At 36.6% G+C, this 11661-nt stretch overlaps 2 protein-coding genes across 2 annotated transcripts; one reads left to right on the top strand and one right to left on the bottom strand.

The window, feature by feature from the left end:
• The first annotated feature begins 382 nt into the window (after nt 1-382).
• Nucleotides 383-3640, top strand: ssr2 (signal sequence receptor, beta). The gene is made up of 6 exons (XM_079484749.1): nt 383-507; nt 1221-1378; nt 1525-1623; nt 2525-2633; nt 2994-3071; nt 3156-3640. The coding sequence occupies exons 1-6, from the start codon at nt 430-432 to the stop codon at nt 3264-3266; spliced, it is 633 nt and encodes a 210-aa protein (XP_079340875.1). The 5' UTR covers nt 383-429; the 3' UTR covers nt 3267-3640.
• On the bottom strand, nt 3634-10501 carry LOC306910298 (uncharacterized protein). Its single transcript, XM_079484748.1, has 9 exons — nt 10392-10501; nt 9305-9510; nt 7368-7543; nt 7147-7236; nt 6883-7060; nt 6373-6651; nt 4960-5299; nt 4361-4512; nt 3634-4268 (listed from the first exon to the last, which is right to left on the bottom strand). Exons 1-9 carry the CDS (start codon nt 10417-10419, stop codon nt 4119-4121), a joined length of 1599 nt encoding a protein of 532 aa, XP_079340874.1. The 5' UTR covers nt 10420-10501; the 3' UTR covers nt 3634-4118.
• Nucleotides 10502-11661: the final 1160 nt, after the last annotated feature.

The following is an 11661-nucleotide window of genomic DNA, read 5'->3' as shown; positions in this document are numbered from 1 at the left end:
CACTGAAAAAAAGTAGGCCTACTTGTAGGATTTACTTATTTTTTTATCACAAGTTTTTGCATTCACTTTTGTAAAGTAAATTTTACTCTTGAAACTAAGTAAAAGTTATTTTGAAATTGTGAGTAAATCTAACTTATTTTCTTTACCTGTATGTAATAAGAAAGTTACATTTTTGAAGAAGGTTTTCAAAAATGTCAAGACTTTGTGCACTCTTTGTACCTTTTGACTGCAATTCCTATACTAGGACACCTATTTGCCATGCTGTAGTATTCTGATATCTAGCCCCATGCACCAACACAAACCGTGTTTTGTCATGTTAAAATGTAGGGCTATGCTAAATTCAAGTAGATTAGGATTCTTCTTATAATGCCGAACCAGTAGATGGCGCTGAAAGATATAAAGCGCAGTCGCGCACACACGGGACACGTCATGCCAGCGGAAGACAAAATCATCTGCGCATGCGTTCTCCTCTCTTCGCCGTTTGAGAGCTCAACGAACAGTACGAAGGTAAAGTAGCTGCTTAATATCTTACTTTTAAAACAAAACATGTTTAGAACGACACACCAAAAAGGATTTTGGCCTTTGGTTGTGTACAGTTGAACAGTTCATGTTATCTTTTTGTTAGCAGAGTGGCTATTCCAATCTTCTCACACGAATGATGTACACGTAATCACATTTTGTTAACATCAGAGATCTAATATATTTATTTAAGTAACTGAAACTCGTCTTTTACTCCGAGATGTGTATTATATCGCATTAAATAGGTCTTCAGTAACAGGGCAACGTTACAATTGTGCTGGCCGGTTCATGTACTGGGCTGTTGTACACGTAAGCATAAATAAATAAAACGTGTCTTATTAAAAACTTGCTTAATGCATTTAAGGTTAAGTAAAGAGGGATGACTTGCCTTTGTATCTTAGAATTGTGTTTTGCTAACGGCAGTTATATGCCTTTTTCTTCACAAAACTGAATTTGTGCATTCATGGATGCTTGCAGACTGCTAGCCAGCAAGTTATGATTTACTCATAGGTCAAAGGGAACTGTGTATTTTGTATGTTTAGTGTCAGTTTGACTATAAATCACATCACATTAATATTGTAGGGTTTTCCAGAACTCTAATTAGTTTTTTTGGTCATTTTATCCAACTGAAATCATGATTATTCTCATATACTGTTGACCGCTGGTCTGTTTTGTACTGTAAATGTGTCTCTTTCTCATAGATGAGGGCTCTCTGTATATTTGCTTTGGTTGCTGTGGTTGGTCTGGTAGCTGGAGAGGAAGGGGCTCGACTTTTGGCGTCCAAATCTCTGCTGAACCGTTATGCGGTTGAGGGACGAGATCTCACCCTCCAGTACAACATCTACAATGTGGGCACCAGGTATAGTCTTTTTTCTAAATGGCATATATATGTGTTACGTTCCCCCCATCTATATCGAAAGGTATTGATTACTTGTAGCAGTTTGGCTAACAATAAGATAACTTTTTCTGGTTCATCAGTGTATTTACATTTTTTTGTTTCTCTAGCGCTGCTTTGGAGGTCGAGCTGTCGGATGATTCTTTCCCTCCTGAAGACTTCGGCATTGTTTCAGGAATGCTCAATGTGAAATGGGATCGCATTGCTCCGTATCTTTTTTACAACTTTCTGAAACTTAGCCTTTACAAACAATCACTGTTCTTTGAGCTAAATATTTTTAGTATTAGTATTTACAATGCCACTCGTTCCAGTGTTTATCTTTCTAGTTTTTATTGTGAATGTAGTCTTTACAACTAGTAATCTCATCAGGAAATCCACCGGCCATACAATCAAACAATCGGATCATTGTCTCTTGCCAATGTTTGGTGATGTGGTCATTGCACATTGAGTCTGAAATTTGCGTCTAAAATATTTGTGTGTTAAAAATTAATACTACCTCATGTTGTGTCAATCACATTTACACCATGCCTACAATATTTTCGTTGGTCATTAAAAAATTCAGTCTGGGAATGATTTTCTGAAAATAGAAGTTTATTAGGTTACAACAATAAACAGTTAAGTGCGGATTACAAAGACCGTTTATAAAGCGTGATGAGCTGAAAAGTATGTACCGAGTTTCTAGCCACAGGGCCATACTTCAACATTTGGGCAACATAAATCCGCTGTTCGCGGTCTCCGTCGGTCTGTGCGCGAAACTGAAATACTGTTTCACGGGAGAAATATCAAAACTGATAGATGGCGGCATGGTGTGAGAGATGGAAGTGTTGACAGCTATGCAAGAATATGCAATCAAAGAGTGAGGACAGCCTATCTAGCGAGCCGGTACTGTCAATGGAGAGAATCAAGGGATGAAAGGAGATTTAAGTCATACAGAATACAGTTTTTTCATAACTGATTTATTTGTACACATCCGACTCGTGTGCAAGGTTACGGTGTGTGACAAATTTGTAGGATAATGAATACAGGAAAAAATTCTGAATGTATGTGCATGACCTTTCCTGTCATCAATACTGTTTCAGTAGGTCATGTTCCTTAATTTCTGCTTCTCAGTGCCAGTAATGTTTCTCACACTGTGGTTCTAAGGCCACTGAAAGCTGGTTACTTCAACTTCACCTCTGCTTCTGTAAGCTATCTGGCACAGGAAGGCGGAGAGGTCGTGGTAAGTGAAATCCTTCAACAACATTCATAAACATGGCTGCTGTTGTTTTGATCCACTACTGTGCAGCCCATCATTTGACAATACTTTGGTTGATGTATTTTCATGCTGCCAAACTTATGTCACACCCATCTCCTGCTCCCATAACCTCCCCCTAGAACCTGACTCAAAAACACACTTTTCTCTCGCTTTTAATGTTCCTTAATTGATTTTTCTTATCCTATTTCTGATGGTTGCTGAATGTACTGTATGCTCTTGCTTTACTCATTTCATCTGCTTGTACAGCATTTTTGGTCCCCCTAGGTGTTTTTTAAATGTGCTATATAGATAAACATTGGTTGATTTATTCTTTTTATCTCTTAGGTTGGTTACACAAGTGCACCAGGTCAGGGAGGCATTCTTGCCCAGAGAGAGTTTGACAGACGCTTTTCTCCACATTATGTAAGTGACTCCCCGTAATGATGTAAAACTAAAAATGTATTGTTTTGTAGTCTGGTATCATTATTTTCTCTCTCTCTCTAATAGTTGGACTGGGCTGCTTTTGGAGTTATGACCTTACCATCCATTGGCATTCCTCTGCTTCTCTGGTTCTCCAGCAAGAGGAAGTATGACTCTCCAAAGACCAAGAAGAACTGAAATGTATTAACAGGACAAAACCAGATCAGGGATCATACTGTAAATGGGTTTGGGGAGGTATATTATTGGAGGGGGGGGGGTTGAGATTTTTTTCCAATGAGTTACCCATATTGGGGGTATGATGGTCAATGATTTAATCTGTTTTTAAAGGATGTTGGTCTGTCTCAACAGATTAATTTTGTTTGAGGGATCTGAGGACTAAAGCGTTATAAAATGGGAGGATTGACAGTGACCTAAAATTGCCCTTGGGTGCAACACCTTGTGTTTCTTTTGTAATTGCCTAAAAAGTCTGTTGGACTGAAAAAAGCTGAACGGCTCTTTATGATCAATGTGGGGCTGTTTTGTGAAAATAAACAGAGGGTTTTATAAAGATATTTCCTGTTGTGCTTCATTGTGTGTCGTATTATTGACAGTATTCACATTGAGGATTCATGCACTTTTACTCATCACATAAACAAAATGACCTCTGACCTCTAAAAATTACCCATTAACAATCATCAGGTTGGCAAAAATGTATATAAAGACACAATTTATACTCTTTATTCTATATATTTCTGTATTTTACTCTTAAAATTTTTGTATCTGTTATAAAGGAAATATGTGTGTACATGTTTAACTTAAATATACTGTACAACCATATAAACTTATGCCAACAGCTATTCCACAGAGGAGTACATTTTTACAACCAGTTGCGGTAAGTTTTAAGTAACAATTTGCAGTGAAATAATTAGTTTTCCTTATTTTTATATTTCCATAGTTTCTATATCTGGTCCAATTGGTTCAGTATTTGGTTTAAACTCCGTTGTAGTTCTTTGAGTATGAACACTACAGGCAATTTAACTGTAGCCTAGGTCAGCGTTTGGGGTTATGTGGAGGCAGAGATGGCCGGGAGCTGGTTGGTCTTTCTGGAATCTGTTCATAAATAGAGCTGGATGATGCGTCATGTGAATGATGGAAACCAGAGTGTTTGGGCTGAACCATCAGCGGAGGCAAATCAAAACTCTGGAAACAAACATTTTGAGCATCATCTAAAATACATGCATACAGATAATATGCAGAAATATTAATGAAAGGATATACACATGTTAGTTTACCTGTCCACTGCTTTCTGTCCGTAAAGCAGCATGTGCAGTTCTTGGAGGTGGTCTAAGAGGAAGACTAGGGATGGGTCTTGAGGAGACAGCATTACTTTCTTGGGCACCCCTGATGTTCACCTCTGAATATACATGATGCCTTGGAAGTTCCACTAAGAGAAGTTACAGGTGAAATTCAGCATATGATATATCAACAAGTAAGTGTGTAGTATATACAATAGGCTATATCTTATGTCAATGATAAAATAAAATCATCAATAAATAATATACACATCATTTTATTTTATAAAATGTAAATAATGTATGGATAATGGATAGTTCCCCTGAAAATGGAATACAAATGGAATGTATGTATGTAATATAAAATGGAAAATTCTTTCATTATTTTTCACGCCAAAGTTTCATGACTTTCATTCTTCCACAGAACACAAAAAAAGATATTTAGAAAGATGCTGGTAACCAAAACACTGAGACCCCACTGACTTCCACTGTATGGACACAAAGTCACTGTTCGACATAAGAAAGAGTCCTATAGAGATTTAGAACGACATAAGAATGAATAAATGATTTATTTTTGAGAGAAAATTATTATTCTGTACCTGCGTTTCCTGTTGCCTGCCTCCTCCACCCCATGGCGTAACAGTCTATCTCCTCATCCTCATCTCTTCTTCGTGTATGTAACGTCTCTTCATAGGTGTGCATTGGCTCGAATTTACAGTATTTCTGATCTGCTGCCATTGTGTCAAAATTTGGAAGAGATGGAGGTACAGATGCTGCTGTCGCCCCCTGTAGCCCAGAGGGTGCACTGGCATTGGGCATGTTTTCTGATGCCGCTCTGGGGGGTTTATTGACTCGGGCGTATGGAGCATCCGGAGGGTGAGTTTGATCCAAAGTAACACTTGGACTATAGGGTCTCTCAGCAAGCCCAGAACTGCCATTCTAGTGGAGGAGCAAGAGAGCTATGTGTTTTCTTACATATTATACTGCATGAAATAATATTTTTCACTTTAAATGGTTTTAGATTAAAAGATAACACTCATGTTTTAGTCTATCTCTGTCTGCATTAAATCACATATCAATAATATATATAAATGTTTAATGGATAAGGTTTTTTACATTTTCTAAAGAATGGGGGATCAAAGAGCCACTTCCAAATATCTACAGTATGACCTCTAAATGGTTTATATGACACAAATATCTTAATATGGAGAAACATGCTATTCCATGCATTCTGACTTATTTACACTATTAAATGTGCTGGCTTCTCAAGCTTTACATTGTCAACTTGTTAAAAACGAGTTGGACATATGACGTGGTAGTTCAGTGCTTGATACATTCCCCCAGCACGCCAACTTTTTTATAAGTCTGGATCCCCGTTTCGTAATACCTTTTAATTGGGCAATTCTCCTGTAAAAGCACGCTTACGGCAAGGTGAAAGAAATAGGCCGCCAACCGACGAGCGATAGTAAGACCCTCTTATCAAGATTGGCTTCACTAATATTGGCTGCGCTGTGGGCCTGCAGCTAGTTACTCTTGCAATAGTGAGAGAAGTTGAGGTGTGTTTGTTTGTTCACGGAATTTCAGTGATGGATGTTATATAAACGGTGGATATAACACTGGATTTGGAGAACATTTGAAAGTGTGGTGTAGTCCCAGCGCTAAAAGATGCCGGACATGAACTGTACATGTAAATCAAACTAAGTCATATGTCTGTGTTTTGTTGGTAATCGGGGCGTACGTGCATAATGTAAACAACACGAAGAGATAATGCGATAATGTATTGTGTGCTCGTGCTGTGGCTCCATCCCGCCTGCCTACATACAGCAGCTCGTCTTTTTCTGGAAATAATCTTACTAAACTAAATACTTTTCGAAGATACAACATATGCAATACTACTTTATAGGTACTCAATATTAATATGAGATTGGCAGAAACTGCTTGTGTAACCCCATTTTTAAAAATGTTAATTAATTTTTTAAAGATTTTGTCATTCTTCATCTGTGATTACTCACTTCTACAGTAGGGGACGCTGTGTCAGGTCCACACTTGGACTCTGGGAGTGAGGCAGTCTTTTTTACAGGCTTTCTGACTGCTGCATACTGCACTGACTCATCTCTAGTTGATGTGATGTGTTTGGAGTTTGTGCGTAATGCATTTTGAACAGCTGGTCCTGCAGCTATGGTCAGTTTTGTCTGCTCGTCTTGACTGATCTCTTTTCCATTTTGATATTTTCTATCTCCTTCCTGGTTCTTCATTCCCAGCTTATCAATTTCTTCACGGTCACCATTGGGCTTGAAAGCAAGAAAAAATTACAGTAAATGAAGTACAAAGACTTGAAAATTGAAAAAATCAAAATATGTTAATCTGCCCTACATTGAACAAAAATAGTTTATGCAATAAAATAATGCAACATCCAGTACATTTTACATGTGCAATATTTTGATCATTTCAAAATATCTTGCAATCATTTTTAAAAGGTTGAAAGTCCCCAAAAGAAAATATGTATCCGTCTGTTTATTTACCTGAATGCAAGGAACAGTCAACGTCTCTTTAAAGGGCCCTACAGGATTATGGGTATAGTAGTTGATCAGGTCCTCTAGACTTCGATGACGGCTGTCTTCTCCAGCAATGAGATATACACTACCAAATGTTCCACTGTCCTCCTCTTCAATGAAAAAATGACGGCATCTGTCCTCCCCTCTAGAGTTTTAAAGTATTTGTTAATTTGCATAAGAAAAATGTTTAATAACCACTGTACAAATGTGTATATATATGAATAAAAGTACCTGTAAGACAGTGCAAAGCCTATTTTTGACTCGCTGAGCCTCAACAGGAAACAGCCTTGTGGCTTATCCTGCAGCAGCTGTTCTGCTTCCCTTAGAGAGTGAGAGTAAACACAACATCACATCTTCTGCTTGTATTGCACGGTTTCACATCCGGATATGTGTGTGACCTGCAAGTGCATTTTTGTTGCGTTTTCAAAAGATAAGTTAAAAGTGGGTGCAACCTGCGTGTAGCGAAACCATGGAGCCAGCAGGGGAGAGAGTTTCCAGGTGTGCGCAGTCGAGGCAGCTGCGTTCTTTCAAACCACAGCAGAGTGTGAGCACGCAAAGATGGGCTCAAGGCCTCCAGGGTCCCCACCGGGCCCAAAACCAGAGCAGGAGCGATTCTCTTTACTGTCACCTTAAAAAAGAGAATTCAAAGAGGTTTTAAAAAATTTCTCTTATTTCAGAACAGTTCACCCAAAACTACAGAAAAAGCCCAAACTGTCTTTAATATGTAATTTACTGTGTTCTTTATAAGACAATACAAATCATACTGGTTTTTGAATGGCATGATGATGATTTATGATGAAATACTTTTCTTATTCTTGGAGAACTACTCCTTTAACTCAATAGCAAATATGTAATGAATTACAAAAACAAGAAATGTGAAAACCTTTAATGCAATATCTTTAAAGTATAAATACATTAATGATGCACACACTACAAACGGTACTGAAATGTGTTAAAAAGAACTGAATGTTTCCATAGACAAAACATAAAAACATTTCTAAATTTAGAAAATGCAACTGTTGCTGCATTCTAAAAAAGACTTTCAACTTGGTGCTAATATGCACACGTTGCTGTCTTTGTGGTTAGAGATGAACGTGTCCACACATCTTGCACACTACGCTATAAATATCACATTGTGTCAGGCCAGGTCTCACCTTTGAAAACCTTGTAACTGGTTAATTAAGTTGGCTAAAAAGTTAGTTGAAAGGGATAAAAAGCTTTATTTGATTTAAAAACATTTCTGTTTGGCTGACTCAAAATAATGTTTTGTATAAATTGATAATTGTCATATTCATTTTAATATGTATAGTGTTTGTGTGATGATGCACAGAGGTCATCACCCCGTGAATGCTATTTCACAGTACTAATGTACATAGATGTGTATGTGTTACTGAACCAAATGTACACAATTTCTTAAAGAATGTTAATTGACCCCTAAGGATGGTACGATCCACTCGTTTTGGGCGAGAAGTGTAAGTGTGTATAAGTGTGGGGGAGACAAAGAAAGGAAAGGTTGGTGGACCGTGGTTGTGGGCAAGAGAAAGACCCACACCTTCAAAATGTCTTTGTTAATGTCGAGGCTAGCGTGATTCCTGGTTTTGCTGCTCACAGCTTATGTTTTTTTTTATGTTTGTAAAGTCAGTTTAACAGATTTTTGTTATGTATTTCCTTTCTTTATTCTTATTTTGATTGAATTGTGTGGATTCACGTGTGACGAGACCGCTGTCCAAAATAAAATCACTTGGACTGAAACAAGTTTCCACCTGGTGCTGTGTTTATGTCGTCTCCCAGCCCTCACGGCAGGAAGACTTCTCTTATTGTCTGTAACAACTGACCGTCCGACTAAATACAGCTGCGAGAATCTAATAGTTTGGTTAAGCTACTTTAAGGTACAGTAGGCCTACACTTGCATGTGTGTACAAGATTAGGATGGCACCACCTCCGTCTCATTTTGAGCCAGAAAAAACCCTGTGCTGTACTTGCTGTATACCAACTTGCCATTTCATGTTCACGGATGGAAAAACTGTTGACGGTTGAAGGAGGAGGATATATTATTTAAACTGTAAATGAAATGTTTATAAAAGTGGTTGAAACGTTCTGGAGAATGAATGCAAATCTGTGCAAACAATGTGCAATATATTTTTTCAGCTTGTATTAATTTCAATAAAGTTATTCGTGTAAGTTCATTGTGCATTAACGAATTTGAACAGTTATAACTTTTGAGAATTAATAATGCTAAAGTTACCATATACTAAGATTAATAAATGTTGCAGAAGTGTTAGCTCTAATGTTAACACATACTGACTAATTGTAAAGTGTTACCATATAAGTCTTGTTGTTTAAGACCTCACAGGCTCCAAATGATGTGTTTCTAGCATTTTATATTCACCTCATTTTCCATCTGTTGACCATGTTTGTTTAATGGATCAGTCTCTTGTTGAGCTATTGGACGACCTTTTATGCTGCGTCTGGGTTTTACTGGAGGTTTCTGGGTTGTCACTTGCATTTCTGAATCAAGACTTTGACGTGGTTTCGGTCTTGGTTGGTGGACAGGAAGAGACCCCAAGCGCTCCTCTCTCTGCTGAGATTCAGCATCTGCACAGTAATAAAAGAAATGTCCTATAGACTTAATCTTGACACCAGACTGATAAAACAGTGTATGCAGTGTATACCGAACCCCACCAATACACTACAGATGAAAGGATCACGTTAAATTATTTAAAATTATTCTCGTAATAAGAACCTGCAGTATATACAAATAATCTTATGATGAATTGTCTTTCAAATGTAATGAATGATATATAATTTATTTAAATTATTTCTAGTTATATCCCTATACAGTATATATATTGATGTATTATTTGAGACTGAGAAGTTGAGATCGTATCAGAGAAGCTAAAAATGCTTCGAATGCTTTGAACGGAAACATCACTTTCTTCAAACACGTTGGCAACGATCCAAAATGACTATAAAAGATCAACATAAATACAGTATGTTGAAATACATTATGCTAACACTATGTACCAATATCCTAACTTAAGATATGTGACAAATAAATATAATAGTTCAACAGGAATCAGATGATGTGTTAGTGAATAACTTCATGATGTTTCTCATAGACTTATGATAGACCTTCTGTTGTATTTATATATTTACTTTGACGGTAAACTTAAAAATCTGTTTAAAACTATTCACTTAAAAAAATTGAATTCTGGAAGATTACGTATGTATTAATGAACTTGCCATTTTAATCAATAATCATATAATGTATCCAACATTCAAATGTACACCAGTTGTGTATGTCGTGCATTTCATATTAAAGATATATTAAGTCTTCAAATGAAGCAATTCTACCGTAATGAAGAACCAGGTAAACATAACAACTTAAAAAGATGTTATGTTGTTTGTTAAATGTAAATTTGAACTTTGCTTTCTATATATCTCAATAGTTTAAAAAGAATAGAAACACGTCTGACCTTTTAACTTTTGGTAGTCAAAGTCCATGCTCAAGTAAAGAATCTATATGCTGTACAGTGCTTCTTCAGTTCAGTTCTCACCCTCTATGTCTCATCCTGTCTAAGTGCATGTTTGACAGAAGTGAGAGAGAGAGAGAGAGAGAGAGAGAGAGAGAGAGAGAGAGAGAGAGAGAGAGAGTACGCGGAAAAGGTCAGGACACTATTATTGAATCATAGTGATTGTGTTCATTTCAAATTAGAGTACCCGAAATGTACAATTTCAATACTACAGCTCAAATTCACAAATGAACTTTACATTTATGGTTATTCCAAATGCTTCAATGAACCGAATTACATCCAACTAATCCACTGGGTGTAACAAGATGCTTGACAACTGGCATTATTCAGCTATAAAAAACGATTTTGTTTCCTTTCTGATAACCAAAATCAACAAGCTCTTAATTATAATGTGAGGAAAATACCGCATTTTATTTTCACAATTTTTGTGAAAACAAATTTTACAAAAGTGCATTTTAAACATGTGTGTGCATGCGTGTGTGTGAGTGAGAGTGAGAGTGAGAGTGAGAGAGACAGGAGGCCGTTGGGCCACGTGATTTGCTAACCACACAGGATGAGAAAGAAAGGCAAGAACAGACTGGTGTTGTGTTTTATATTTTAACTGTGCACTACATCATTATTGTTGTGGGAAAAAAGCTTATTCTGAATCGTGTATATTTGTTTGTATGTATGTATAGAATATGTGGGTGTGTGTGTGTGTGTGTGTGTGTGTGTGTGTGTGTGTGTGTGTGTGTTAGTGTTTGTGTTTGTGTTTGTGTTTGTGTTTGTGTTTGTGTTTGTATTTTTATTTTTATTTTTATTTTTATTTTTATTTATATACTTATATATTTATATATTTATATATTTATATTTATATTTATATTATTTATTTGGTTCTATCTCAATCTCTTGTCTTTAAAAATAAAACTTTAAAAAATGTTCCTCCCTTTTTATTTCTCCAGACTTAACATTATTTTTAGACTTCATTTTAAATTCGGCGTAATGACGAAAGGTACCGTTACAATATGTGTCCTCTAGGTGGCGCCGGTGTATTAGAAATTAAAAGGCATCGATGTCTCCCAGGAATGCATTCAGAAATTATCCACATCAGCTATATAATGATTTAATATCATTTTCACGTTTTATGTTTTCCATCAATGTTCTCCTTCCTATATCAAATACAACGTTAAAATCGTGATGATTAAATAAAACGATTCCGTCCAGCTTTAATGCT

The sequence above is a fragment of the Barbatula barbatula genome (assembly GCF_947034865.1).
Source record: "Barbatula barbatula genome assembly, chromosome: 21".
In the NCBI taxonomy this organism is placed as follows: domain Eukaryota; kingdom Metazoa; phylum Chordata; class Actinopteri; order Cypriniformes; family Nemacheilidae; genus Barbatula; species Barbatula barbatula.
This window is presented reverse-complemented; position numbering and strand designations above follow the sequence as displayed.

Excerpts from the sequence above, each read along its gene's own strand:
- ssr2 (XM_079484749.1), top strand. The coding sequence starts at position 430 with ATGCCAGCGGAAGACAAAATCATCTGCGCATGCGTTCTCCTCTCTTCG. Across the intron at positions 1,379-1,524 it reads ATCTACAATGTGGGCACCAG|CGCTGCTTTGGAGGTCGAGC; the intron begins GTATAGTCTTTT and ends TTGTTTCTCTAG. Across the intron at positions 1,624-2,524 it reads AAATGGGATCGCATTGCTCC|TGCCAGTAATGTTTCTCACA; the intron begins GTATCTTTTTTA and ends TCTGCTTCTCAG.
- LOC306910298 (XM_079484748.1), bottom strand. The coding sequence starts at position 10,419 with ATGGACTTTGACTACCAAAAGTTAAAAG. Across the intron at positions 7,061-7,146 it reads GGCTTTGCACTGTCTTACAG|AGGGGAGGACAGATGCCGTC; the intron begins GTACTTTTATTC and ends TTAAAACTCTAG. Across the intron at positions 4,513-4,959 it reads GCAGGCAACAGGAAACGCAG|TGGAACTTCCAAGGCATCAT; the intron begins GTACAGAATAAT and ends AACTTCTCTTAG.